Consider the following 14,482-nt stretch of genomic DNA (forward strand, 5'->3'; position numbering starts at 1 on the left):
TATGTGTTTACATAAATTGTGACCAAACCGTTTGAACTTAGACTAAAGTGAACTATCTAAACGCTCAGGAGTCCTTTACCTCACTGAGCTGTATATCAGCCTCTCAGTCTGACTGGGAGAGGACTCTCCCTCCACATCATTGTAGAAACATCTTCTTCTTCCGTTAGAGCAGCTAGCACCAGATGCTAATAACAACAGCGCCGGAACCGGTGTACCCTCCTCTCTCCCACGCTCACTCGCACTTTGGCTGTGAGCTGCGGGCGCCAGATAAGCCAATATCCCCCATTCTCGTGGTTTCTCTTGCGTCCCTCCATGCTTCCCTGGAGGGAGGGACTAAACACAGGGAAACGACGCAAGTGAGGGAAGCAAGGATTTAATGTTAAACCGACCTGAGACGGGGGCCCAGTTTGGCTCATTTGACCAAGCAAATGCGAGAGACGGCTGAGTTGACCGCAGTCAAACATGGTGGAAAAATAACACTGAGGCGAAGTTGCAGAACACTGAAAATTAAGTATGGGAGCTCGCGTAGCCTGTCTGGAGGTAAAAGAAAATAAATGATGTTAAAGGATAAAATCATGTATTTGTTTTCACTTTTAAATGTAATGTGTTAATTTCATGGTCTCAGGCAAATCTCAGGTCGGTGGCCTTTTCTACAGCTCTCGTGGAATCTGGCTCGGAAACCATTGGGTTCTAATAGGCTACACCACTTAAGTATAAGAGGGTCATCTCCATAAGAGGGTCATCTCCATAAGAGGGTCATCTCCAACACTGGAAATAACTACAATCTACAACAGGTATGTTAACAGTTAGAGCGAAAAAAGAAAAAAACACAAACAATGGCTCATAACATTCAATCATTCTCCTTATTCTTGCAGGCATATTTTCAGCAACCGTCAAAGGAACCTACTTCTTTCGTTTCACGATGTACAACAATGTTTCTCCTACTCCAAACTCTGTTAGCCTAATGAAGAATGATGTGCGGCTTACGTCAGTATGGCACACCTCAGGGTCTGATGCGAATGACTGGTAGCAACGCTGTGGTTATCCCCCTCGAGGTGGGAGATCATGTGTATGTGGATCTCCAGGCAAACAGGATGGTCTATGTCTGATGATGCCATGGGCTACAACACCTTCTCTGGTTTTCTGCTCTTCACTGAATAATCTGCATGTGTGTTTATACTTTTAAAAGGAATATAATCTCACTTTATTAATGCTGGTAGCTGGTAGCAAAAGCCTAACTACTGATTTGCTGTGCTGAGAAATCAATAACATAGTTGTAATAATGATAAATATCTGGCTTTCTCTGCGCCATCTTTATTTTCATTTGTGTGTTTAGACTTTTTCATGTGTACAGCTCCAGCACATGTGAAATTCAATTGTGAAGTTTTGTATTGAATGTATAACTGCAGTAGAACAATTAAATTAAAAAAGATGCTAATGAGATTCATAGGAGTTTATTGTTTTGAATAGATAACATGACTTAGTTTTGTATATCACCTGGTATAATTCAAGTGTGTTCAAATGAGCTCTAGAAATAAAATGTACTTCTTATTTTCTTACCAACTTGCTATTGACTTACTTTACTCACCATTTATTTTTCTCCATACTTCAACTTGAATATTGTCAATAGCATCTTCACGGACAAGAGAACAGGTGACTTTCTGGTTATTGAAATGCTTATTCTTGGATGATTGATATACTCAAACCTGGGGTATTTAGTAATCAGTTGATCTTTTATATGAAAAACCTTAATGTAACTTAAAAGAAAAAAATACATTACAACTTTGTAGCATAGTAGAAGTATATGATTTACTGTAAAAGTATATATTTGTATATCCCTTGCACTTGATTCCATTGGTCTGATGCATTGATCTTTAGTCCATGTTTGTAGGTTAAATAAAACATTTGTTTAAAAAGCTAAACTAAAACCAGCACCAACTTCGGTCTTGGCTCATTTTGCATTGTAAGTATTCAAATTGTGGAAATATAGACTTTTGTATGATATGATTTGCATGACAGGCACATTTCATACAAGCTGCCCAGTGGAAAAACTGACCAAAGTCAAGTGCTTTGCTTGTAATGACTTTTAAATGTAGTTTTTAATATAAGTTGGACTGACCTAAACACTCCAAACATTCTGATCAAAATAAGTAAACTGAACAAGTGTCTCCTTTTTAGCTGTTAGCTGGCACAAAGGTCGTCTGATCCTTAATCGACACTGTTCTGCCAAGTTTAACAAAAATGATCTTTCCGTTTTAATTTTGATATTCCACTAAAAGTTTTTCTAAAACGGTGTTTATGTTTGTGTTAGTGCTCTGGAAAAAAGTATAACAAAAGCATTTATAAAGTACAATTGCTCAAGTGCTTATTTTCATAGCATGTAGCACATGCTAACAGTTAGCCCCTACAGTGTCTATTGTGGTCAACATTTTACCTTAAAGTATATCAAAAGTCAGATTTTACTGCGATTTCAGGCCCGTTTGCTTTTGACAAAGGATATTTATTTGTATTCATACCACCAGTTCAAAGGTTTGAAATACAATCTTACAAATATTTACCCATGAGGCAAAGTAAGAGATTGTTTTTAGCTGATATAAGAGTCCTCATACTCAAGTCCAATGAAGAAATATGCCTGTAGCTCTGTAACAATATTCATACATTTGTACAATAATACAAACATCATATTTCCAGCCATAGTACAGGATGTACAGTTTGGTCCTGACTTTTTAATACAATATTCTACAACAAAAACAGTTGAAGGCACTCTTGAACATGTTGTGTTTATACATTTTGTCTCTCCTTTATCTACTTTTTTACAATAAGTTTGGCTGAGCAGAACGCCTCCCCTTGGTCATTGGTGGCTCTGCAGGTGTACACGCCGCTCTCCTCTGGGCCCACTTTGTCTAAGACCAGTGTGCAGCGGCCATCTTCATCATACTCTATCTGCTTTGAGGGTGACTCCTCCACATGTTCTTCACCACACAGCCACACCACCTCTGGGTCTGGGTACCCTGTCAAGATAGATGGGGTGAGGACAGGATTAAAGAGCAGAAAAAGTACTTCTGTTTTCTTTTAGGGGAAGTTTCAGTTGCGAGTTGATAGCAAGTCTTTCAGGCCTGAAAACTAACCATTAAAGGTGGGCTAGGTAATTAGCTCCAGGAACACTTTTTGGACATAATGTTGTGTATAGCAGTGGGTCTAATATGGGTTATGCAAGGCCAATTTATTAGATATTGTCCAAAATTTGTGATACATTTTTTTGCTTTTGCTCTTTTAGTAACGGCTCAATACATGTGCAATAATAAGTCAAAGATGAAAACATTGCTTAAAGGTCACCTATTATACAAAATGCACTTTTGTACATACATATGTGTCCCCAGTGTCTAAGGAGACTCACGAAGCAATATTGCAATATTGCCCACACTGGAGATGTATATTAGTTATTTAGAGTTTAGTGTTCAATGTATTCAATGTGTTAAATGTATTCAATGTGTTAAATGTATTCAATGTAGAACTATTCAAGTATTCAATGTAAGGGATAGTGGTGGTCTAATGGTTAGGGAGGTGGGCTGAAGATCGGAAGGTTGTGGGTTCAAATCCCGCCAGGAACACCACCATTAGTGTGCCCTTGAGTAAGGCACTTAGTCCTTAGTTACTCCAGGGAGAATGTCCCTGTAATCGGTAATTGTAAGTCGCTTTGGATAAAAGCGTCAGCTAAATGAAATGTATATGTATATATGTATGTATTCAATGTGTTAAATGTATTCAATGTGTTAAATGTATTCATTGTATTGTATTAAAATAACTATCCAAACATTTTATATGTAAGTTATTTATATGTATGTAAGTGTTGTCTCGTGTGTATGTACTGTTTGTGATCGTTGTTGTGTCCTCACTCGTGGCCTGCACCATGGGCTTTAAACTTAGACAGGCCATTTTTGTTTGAAATATCATGCTAACAAACCTGCAATTACAGAATTGAATGATAGTGGTTATATATGTTCATGTCTTGCTGACATTATTACAATTTTAAAATGGTTCTCCTCTCTCCTGCAGTCAGCTGTGATTCCAGGTGTCCATGCTGCCGCCCGCCTCCCCCCCCCCCCATCCACCTCCTTTCATCATATCCAGTACCAGGAGAGCTAATCCAAAAACCTCATCACACCTCCTCTTCATCCCATCTCCTCATCAAATCCAGATCTTCAGCATTATCACCAGTGTCTAACATGTATCATATGACATGTGTCAATAAATGTTCTTTAAACAAAATGAAGTCTCTCCTGATTGAACTGTCTGGACCCCATCCTCAACTTTTTTCAAACCATAACATGCCTTCAGAGGGCTTTCCTGTTGATAATGTTTGGTGGATTTTTTAATAGAATAATTGTAATCAATATTATATTACCTTTTAATCTATATAAATTGTATTAACATTTGTTGTCACTATTTTTGTTCACCTTGTTCTACTATGCCAGCCATCAGAGGTATACATTTGTTAACATCTCTTTTAGGTTTCATTTCTTATATTTGTGAATTTCTATATAAAATGCTAATTTCTACCTGAAATGCTTATGTATTTTTAATTACATTTTCGTAAAGCTTTCACTTTTTCAGCGGAATAAATATTATAACTGGTTTTGTTCAGCATTGCCAGCTTCACTGTTGAGCGTGATGTTGTGCCCAGCATTCTCCTGTCCTGTGCTCTGAAATCAAAATGTGGATAAGAATAAAACAACACTAAAATAAACACTACAATACAACTCGTAAAACTTTTGAAAAAACACAAGGTTGTTCATTTGTGTGTATACATATACAACACAGGCAATATACATATATATATATACAATTATAATTAATACAATTGTTAATTTGATTAGAGCTTTGACACATATCTTTATTGGTATAAATATGACGACTTAATATATAGTCGGCCTAATAGCAAACAGCTACGTTCAACTCTTTTAATGGTATATTGCAAGTGTAATAAGAAGCTACAGGAACGTTAATCTACGTCGGTAATATTATTAACTTTATTTAATACAACATTTACGGTACAAGATTTACATCATAGCCTACAGCCCATGTAGTATATTATTTTACAAATGATGAATTACAGCAAACATGTGCAATATATCCATTATTACAGCTCCGTGGGCTGGCAGTAAGGCGATATGGTCCGTTGTTATTGTGCATCCATGGGTAAAGATAAACGCATGTAGTGCTGAACACGTCACATCACATGAACGTGCCGGGCAGCGCGGTCCCGTGGGTTAGATGCGCGTTCATAATGCCGAGGGAAATAACTCTCAGAATAACGTTATTAGCACATTTCTACAACTTGAGGAACGAATGTTTTTAATAAGGGCTATACAAGTGTTCATACTGGATTGTTTATTTAGTTTAAAAAAAATTATCCAACGAGTTACAGACCACTCTTTCCCCATGTAAGTCAATGGGAAAAAGTGTTTCCGGGCCCAGCAACCAAACGGAAGTGTAGTACCGCCGTTTGGCCACTACGAATATTCTCATCAGACTCCGGCGCACTTCCTGGGGGCTTGCTCTGATCTCATGCTTCTTGACCATATTCTTGACATGAGAGCAGTTTCCCAGCAGAGTGAAGAAAACACATGAAACTCATGGGACTCACTCCTCAGTTTATACCGTGTTTTGTTTCAATTAATGTTAATCTAACTGGGTATTTCTATTGTGCACTCGAATCAATATTAATCAAACTATTGTTCGTTTATACATTTTAAGAATGGCGTTTATCTTTTTTGAGAATGACTTCTTATTTTATTTAATGTATTTGGATCTACAACAGATGATACAAATGTTTTGTCAGTAAATGTGTACTAACAGAGGCGGGGGTGTTTGTGAAAACAACGGGGACAGAGCTGCTGTCAGACGAACAGCTGTGCGGCGTCATCACTATGGGCATAGATATGTCTCATGATTATTTGTGTGAACATACAAATAATTTGTGTGTAAATATGTGATTTGTAAATGTAAAACAACATCCACAAATGCATTTAAAAGATTAGCAAACTCACAAATACATTTGCAAGTGTAAAACGGATCTGCAAATACGTTAAATATGTTCACAAATAAAAAAAAGATCTATGAATATCTCTTTAACATTTACACCTTTCGATCAGGCATTTGTATTTGTGGACCAAAAATGCGCTTGCGGATCTCAAATCTCTGTTCACGGATCGTCTTTTTACACACACGGAATTTTGAGACATATTTTCCGCCGGTCTCGGCTAAAATCTACTCGTGTCACTCGGTTATTTTCAAAACCACGTGATGGCCTGCTGATGACGACAATTCCGCATGATTTCAAAGTAAGAGCATGATGGTTTGTTTAATGCTCTGTTTTTGTATTATAATGAACAGCGGAACGTTAGATGTATTCTTCACAGCCTGTCCTCCTACAAAAAACGACCATATAGGCAGGGGTGCACATGACTTTTTTGCCCTGGTTCTCAAAGGAGCACCTGGAGATGTTGCTTGGTGCTCATCCTTAAAATGAAATAAACCGTAACTTTTGAGGGGGTCTTGACTTTATTTGCCAGACACACGGCACTGAACACACGTGCAGAGGTGAACACAGAACACACATGCAGAGGTGAACACAAGACAACATTAGCACGACCAGTAATCCTATAAGCTGTCATCACTCCCCTCCTGACTGTTCTCCTCACTGTCTTCCTCTCTGTCAGACATGGTAGCTGATGATGTAGGCCTACTACTTTCTCTCTGGTTGAGTCTGCGATTAGCTGCTGGTTTTGGGTCGAAAGTCTCTGTTGTCATCTTAGACAAGTGGATGTAATCAAATAAGTATGTGAACATAACCAATAACCTACCATAGCAAATAACAAATTAATGTAACTTATTTTATTTATGTTGTTCATTCATATCTTATTTTACCTTAACATTTATTTATGTATGCATTTTTTTTTATCTCTCCAGTTTTAAAGGATATTTTTGGTTACTGTCCTATAGTATACATTGGAATGATTTCAAACCTGTTTATCCCAATAATTATAAAGGAGTGCCTTGGAAATATGTGTTTACATAAATTGTGACCAAACCGTTTGAACTTAGACTAAAGTGAACTATCTAAACGCTCAGAGTCCTTTACCTCACTGAGCTGTAATATCAGCCTCTCAGTCTGACTGGAGAGGACTCTCCCTCCACATCATTGTAGAAACATCTTCTTCTTCCGTTAGAGCAGCTAGCACCAGATGCTAATAACAACAGCGCCGGAACCGGTGTACCCTCCCTCTCTCCCACGCTCACTCGCACTTTGGCTGTGAGCTGCGGAAGCCAGATAAGCCAATATCCCCCATTCTCGTGGTTTCCTTGCGTCCCTCCATGCTTCCCTGGAGGGAGGGACTAAACACAGGGAAACGACGCAAGTGAGGGAAGCAAGGATTTAATTTAACCGACCTGAGACGGGGCCCAGTTTGGCTCATTTGACCAAGCAAATGCGAGAGACGGCTGAGTTGACCGCCGGTGGGAAAAATAACACTGAGGCGAAGTTGCAGAACACTGAAAAATAAGTATTGGAGCTGCGTAGCCTGTCTGGAGGTAAAAGAAAATAAATGATGTTAAAGGATAAAATCATGTATTTGTTTTCACTTTTAAATGTAATGTGTTAATTTCATGGTCTCAGGCAAATCTCAGGTCGGTGGCCTTTTCTACAGCTCTCGTGGAATCTGGCTCGGAAACCATTCTAATAGGCTACACCACTTAAGTATAAGAGGGTCATCTCCATAAGAGGGTCATCTCCATAAGAGGGTCATCTCCAACACTGGAAATAACTACAATCCTACAACAGGTATGTTAACAGTTAGAGCGAAAAAGAAAAAAACACAAACAATGGCTCATAACATTCAATCATTCTCCTTATTCTTGCAGGCATATTTTCAGCAACCGTCAAAGGAACCTACTTCTTTCGTTTCACGATGTACAACAATGTTTCTCCTACTCCAAACTCTGTTAGCCTAATGAAGAATGATGTGCGGCTTACGTCAGTATGGCACACCTCAGGGTCTGATGCGAATGACTGGTAGCAACGCTGTGGTTATCCCCCTCGAGGTGGGAGATCATGTGTATGTGGATCTCCAGGCAAACAGGATGGTCTATGTCTGATGATGCCATGGGCTACAACACCTTCTCTGGTTTTCTGCTCTTCACTGAATAATCTGCATGTGTGTTTATACTTTTAAAAGGAATATAATCTCACTTTATTAATGCTGGTAGCTGGTAGCAAAAGCCTAACTACTGATTTGCTGTGCTGAGAAAATCAATAAACATAGTTGTAATAATGATAAATATCTGGCTTTCTCTGCGCCATCTTTATTTTCATTTGTGTGTTTAGACTTTTTCATGTGTACAGCTCCAGCACATGTGAAATTCAATTGTGAAGTTTTGTATTGAATGTATAACTGCAGTAGAACAATTAAATTAAAAAAGATGCTAATGAGATTCATAGGAGTTTATTGTTTTGAATAGATAACATGACTTAGTTTTGTATATCACCTGGTATAATTCAAGTGTGTTCAAATGAGCTCTAGAAATAAAATGTACTTTCTTATTTTCTTACCAACTTGTTTATTGACTTACTTTACTCACCATTTATTTTTCTCCATACTTCAACTTGAATATTGTCAATAGCATCTTCACGGACAAGAGAACAGGTGACTTTCTGGTTATTGAAATGCTTATTCTTGGATGATTGATATACTCAAACCTGGGGTATTTAGTAATCAGTTGATCTTTTATATGAAAAACCCTAATGTAACTTAAAAGAAAAAAATACATTAGAACTTTGTAGCATAGTAGAAGTATATGATTTACTGTAAAAGTATATATTTGTATATCCCTTGCACTTGATTCCATTGGTCTGATGCATTGATCTTTAGTCCATGTTTGTAGGTTAAATAAAACAATTGTTTAAAAAGCTAAACTAAAACCAGCACCAACTTCGGTCTTGGCTCATTTTGCATTGTAAGTATTCAAATTGTGGAAATATAGACTTTTGTATGATATGATTTGCATGACAGGCACATTTCATACAAGCTGCCCAGTGGAAAAACTGACCAAAGTCAAGTGCTTTGCTTGTAATGACTTTTAAATGTAGTTTTTAATATAAGTTGGACTGACCTAAACACTCCAAACATTCTGATCAAAATAAGTAAACTGAACAAGTGTCTCCTTTTTAGCTGTTAGCTGGCACAAAGGTCGTCTGATCCTTAATCGACACTGTTCTGCCAAGTTTAACAAAAATTATCTTCCGTTTTAATTTTGATATTCCACTAAAAGTTTTTCTAAAACGGTGTTTGTGTTAGTGTTAGTGGTCTGGAAAAAAGTATAACAAAAGCATTTATAAAGTACAATTGCTCAAGTGTTTATTTTCATAGCATGTAGCACATGCTAACAGTTAGCCCCTACAGTGTCTATTGTGGTCAACATTTTACCTTAAAGTATATCAAAAGTCAGATTTTACTGCGATTTCAGGCCCCTTTGCTTTTGACAAAGGATATTTATTTGTATTCATACCACCAGTTGAAAGGTTTGAAATACAATCTTACAAATATTTACCCATGAGGCAAAGTAAGAGATTGTTTTAGCTGATATAAGAGTCCTCATACTCAAGTCCAATGAAGAAATATGCCTGTAGCTCTGTAACAATATTCATACATTTTGTACAATAATACAAACATCATATTTCCAGCCATAGTACAGGATGTACAGTTTGGTCCTGACTTTTAATACAATATTCTACAACAAAACAGTTGAAGGCACTCTTGAACATGTTGTGTTTATACATTTTGTCTCCTTTATCTACTTTTTTACAATAAGTTTGGCTGAGCAGAATGCCTCCCCTTGGTCATTGGTGGCTCTGCAGGTGTACACACCGCTCTCCTCTGGGCCCACTTTGTCTAAGACCAGTGTGCAGCAGCCATCTTCATCATACTCTATCTGCTTTGAGGGTGACTCCTCCACATGTTCTTCACCACACAGCCACACCACCTCTGGGTCTGGGTACCCTGTCAAGATAGATGGGGTGAGGACAGGATTAAAGAGCAGAAAAAGTACTTCTGTTTTCTTTTAGGGGAAGTTTCAGTTGCGAGTTGATAGCAAGTCTTTCAGGCCTGAAAACTAACCATTAAAGGTGGGCTAGGTAATTAGCTCCAGGAACACTTTTTGGACATAATGTTGTGTATAGCAGTGGGTCTAATATGGGTTATGCAAGGCCAATTTATTAGATATTGTCCAAAATTTGTGATAAATCTTTTTGCTTTTGCTCTTTTTAGTAACGGCTCAATACATGTGCCATAATAAGTCAAAGATGAAAACATTGCTTAAAGGTCACCTATTATACAAAATGCACTTTTGTACATACATATGTGTCCCCAGTGTCTAAGGAGACTCACGAAGTGTCGTTTCACGAAGTGTCTCTCGTTTCCTCCTTACCCACATATCTAAAAATGGGACTTGCTGCGTACTTGACGTCATTACTGAAATGCGGGCTGGCTATACATTGAGCTCCTGGCAACGTAACGCCCACGTCCCAACCTATCGTCCCTCATATACAGTCGGCTAGCTGAATCCCCTCCCACAGCTGTGTGTCTGTGTATTCAGCAGGATGTCTACGGGAGGGACTTAGAGTAAAGTTGTTATATATATCATTCATATGCCACTGTGCTAGCGGTAAACCCTGAATTAAGAACATGTCAAGCTTTGTGCTGTATCAGAAACAATCCGCAACATGTTTTGGAAGTAATATGGTCTGTGTTTATATTAGCAAGCATCGCTAACACTCAGAGCTAACACTGTACTGGCGAGAATATGGGTAAAGAAGCCGGATGTAAAAGGTACTATCCTTGTGGTAAACCCGTTAGAGAGAAAGCATTTGAGCTCCATACTGTTTCAGAAATAATCCTTCATGTGGTTTGGAACATAATATGGCGTTTAATCACGGCAGCATTTAGCTGCCGGTAATCAGCCTTTTATCTCACCGCTTGCTTGCGGCAGCTCGGTTATATTTAACCTGTTAAGCCCCAAGCATGTTTTTTAGGTTTCAGGCTTGAAAATGACATGCCCAGAACAAATGACATATATAAATATATAAAAGGGGTAAATTAATAATCTTTTTTCTCAAAGCAATGATAAACCTGTGAGTTGGATGTAGAAAAGTCAGAATCAATATAGATGTTTTTATTTTAAAGTAAATTCAGATTGAACGTAGTAAAAAAACTGTAAATTATAGTCTCCGTCCAAAAAAAAACCCATTACTTAGTGAAAACCACCCTTGAATGATGGGATAGTAGACTAAAAGCTTTAGGAATCCAAACTAAAACATAATAAGTACCCTGTGTAAATTTGACCTTTTTAGAGAGATTTAGAAAAAACAAAACCCACCTCTGGGGTCCTTTGGGTATATTTGCCATATCTCTGGAATCTGTTGAGGTCTCCATATTAAGTTGAATAATTCAAACGAAAGTTAATATAATCAAATATATTTTTGTATAACCCACAATGAAAATGCATTATATATATATATATTTCATGTTGTTCTATAATCACAGTATTTACAAACACAAGGGGTTTGGTAAATTGAGTTTAAGGCCTATTATAGTTTAATGTCACAACTGAGGTGGGCCAGTTGAGGTTAGAATTTAAATGTCACAACTGAAGTGGGCCAGTTGAATTTAGAATTGAAATGTCACAACTGTGGTGGGCCAGTTGAAGTTAGAATTGAAATGTCACAACTGAAGTGGGCCAGTTGAGGTTAGAATTTAAATGTCACAACTGAAGTGGGCCAGTTGAAGTTAGCATTGAAATGTCACAACTGAGGTGGGCCAGTTGAATTTAGAATTGAAATGTCACAACTGTGGTGGGCCAGTTGAAGTTAGAATTTAAATGTCACAACTGAAGTGGGCCAGTTGAAGTTAGCATTGAAATGTCACAACTGAGGTGGGCCAGTTGAATTTAGAATTGAAATGTCACAACTGAGGTGGGCCAGTTGAAGTTAGAATTTAAATGTCACAACTGAGGTGGGCCAGTTGAAGTTAGAATTGAAATGTCACAACTGAAGTGGGCCAGTTGAATTTAGAATTGAAATGTCACAACTGAGGTGGACCAGTTGAATTTAGAATTGAAATGTCACAACTGAGGTGGGCCAGTTGAATTTAGAATGTAAATGTCAGAACTGAAGTGGGCCAGTTGAAGTTAGAATGTAATGTCACAACTGAAGTGAGCCAGTTCAGGTTAGAATTCAAATGTCACAACTGAAGTGGGCCAGTTGAAGTTAGAATGTAATGTAAGAAATGTAAAACTGTGAATTGAGGTTTTATATTAGAAAAGGACCACAGCATGATATATTTCGTATGATTGTCACATTGTAACGACAGAAGGTAAAAACCCTGTAAAAGTGTGGACCATTTTCTTCAAACAAAATCATCCCACCTTTTTGGATTGGGATAACTTAAAATAAATCTGCGCTCTCCTCTCCTGCTTAAAGGTAAGATTGCACACTGCCACACTCAGGCAGGGCCACACCTCATTACTGATACCAGAATCCTTCGGGATCGCTTATACGGATTTAGTGCGTCGTCTGAATTGAAACAGCAGTTAATTGAACCTGGTTCTTCAGGAGTTAGTAGAGGTGAGACCTAGCTGATCCAGGTGGATCCGAGCCTGGCAGTAAACTTACATAGACTCAATAGCTTCTGTTAGGTTAATTAGTAGGTCTGAGTAATTGCCGGCATAAATTAACAGGCCTCCCGACTCAAACAAACCCATTGGTCGATTTTGGTGATTGACACCTCTTTTGAACCGTGAGAGCCAATAGAATCGAGGGGGGGTTCCTAAATCCATCTAAACATTACCATTGAGGATTGAGAGTGATGCACACGCAGTTTGCCCAAACTGAAAGCTATGTTACACTCTATAGAAAACTACGTTTATTGCCATAAATATGATGATGGATTAACCTCTGGATTTAACTTCAGCAGCGTTTTTCTCGTTTGAATGCCATTGAACACAACTTTTGATCAGAACAACAGCTAAGGTAAGACGTTTTGGCTCCGTAAAGCACATTTATTTGTTGTTGTTTCTTGTCGTTTGGCCGCGAGTTCTGATCGCTCAGTGATGATACTTATATGTCTGGAATCTGTGGAATCTCAGCTTGCTAATCGACATCTTTTTGTGCAGATCCGATAAGTAATAAGGGTATTTTACCTTGAGTTCTGTGCTAAGTGCGTTAGCACTTTTTCGCTCAGGTCTAATTCAGAGCTTTTGGTATTACCATTTTGTTTTGTTTAGATAAAAACGGTTAATATTGTCTGATAGCTGAGTTTCTTCCCGTTAAGTGGGTATGACACATTCATAGTTTGTTAAATATTAAGAAGCCCTCAGACGCTGTTTCTTGCAAGATGTTGTGTTTTGCCCCCGCCCGCGGGGCCGTGGGGTTTAACTGGTTAAAGGGCCAGATTCAGCGCTTTTGTAACAGGGCTGAACTAGAGGGGTATAAAGCATGGCTACAATGGGTAATCTGTTTGGTATTTTGCGCAAAACACTTCAGAGACGTGTTTTGTATAGATTTGGACCTATATTATATTGTTCAAATATAGCATAAAAGGTGAGCTTTAAGCTCTTGACTGAAGTTGTGTGTACCTGTGAGGTGACAGGAGAGACGGGCACAGGATCCCTGAACTACTGTAAGGTCCTCCAGGCTCTGGGTGAACTGGGGTGGCACCTGCATCTTGCGCTCCAGAGACTGCAGGGCGTGCTCCGCCTCTGGGCTCAGGGGTAAATCTGGGACAGAGGGAGGAAGAAGGAAGTAAATAAGTGGTGGAAAACCCCAGGATTGTTTTCCTTCAACTTTAAACCAGGAAAATAAAACGATCCTGATAAGATAAAATCAGAATGTGATTTGTCCTACCTTCTCCAGGGCTGGTAGGCGAGACAGAGCCGTCACCTTTAGACAGCAGAGCCATTCTCTTCAGGGCTAACAAGGCCTTCCCTGCTTTCTATGTAACAAAAAAAGTCCGGGATCAGAAAACAAAAACACCTCAAACTCACAGGTAAGCATAAAAGTACTTAAAGACCTTCCACTTCTGCTTGGCTAGAAACCTCTTCATCTTCTCCTTGGACAGGCTCTTGGTGGTGGCAACAGCTCCAGAGTCAAATGCCATCCAGGGGTGTGCGAGTGCTTCCTCACATGTCATCCTCCGCCTGGGAAAACAGTGTTACAGATGGTTAAGGGAAGACACTATAGGTTTATAAAGCCTCAAGGTCAAACGTTTTTACAGAGGGAATTTTGAATATTTCTTTGTATCACTCCATAAATCAGAAAAAACGTAATCTGCACGTTTAAAAATACGAACGAGGAACAAGTGTTATATAAATCAAGCTATGAATGTTTATCTAGGTCTTCTTCAAAAACCTTCATATAAATATACCTTTG

The 14,482-nt window shown here is 38.5% G+C and overlaps 1 protein-coding gene and 1 long non-coding RNA gene across 3 annotated transcripts in view; one reads left to right on the forward strand and one right to left on the reverse strand.

Annotated features, from left to right (window-relative positions):
• The first annotated feature begins 7,275 nt into the window (after positions 1 to 7,275).
• Positions 7,276 to 8,610, forward strand: LOC117548444. The gene is made up of 3 exons (XR_004569334.1): positions 7,276 to 7,593; positions 7,679 to 7,843; positions 7,924 to 8,610. It is a non-coding gene; the product is annotated as an uncharacterized LOC117548444 (long non-coding RNA).
• Positions 8,611 to 9,530: 920 nt separating this feature from the next.
• The window catches only part of mylk5 (myosin, light chain kinase 5), a 46,087-nt gene continuing 41,135 nt past the window's right edge, over positions 9,531 to 14,482 (reverse strand). For both annotated transcript variants that reach the window (XM_034219747.1, XM_034219746.1), the window contains 4 exons: positions 14,124 to 14,250; positions 13,958 to 14,045; positions 13,690 to 13,830; positions 9,531 to 10,058 (listed from right to left, as the gene is read on the reverse strand). In XM_034219747.1, coding sequence (XP_034075638.1) covers positions 9,853 to 10,058; positions 13,690 to 13,830; positions 13,958 to 14,045; positions 14,124 to 14,250 — 562 coding nt within the window. In that variant the 3' untranslated portion in view covers positions 9,531 to 9,852. The remainder of the gene's footprint in view (positions 10,059 to 13,689; positions 13,831 to 13,957; positions 14,046 to 14,123; positions 14,251 to 14,482) is intronic.

The sequence above is a fragment of the Gymnodraco acuticeps genome, unplaced genomic scaffold (assembly GCF_902827175.1).
Source record: "Gymnodraco acuticeps unplaced genomic scaffold, fGymAcu1.1, whole genome shotgun sequence".
NCBI classification, from domain to species: Eukaryota; Metazoa; Chordata; class Actinopteri; order Perciformes; family Bathydraconidae; genus Gymnodraco; species Gymnodraco acuticeps.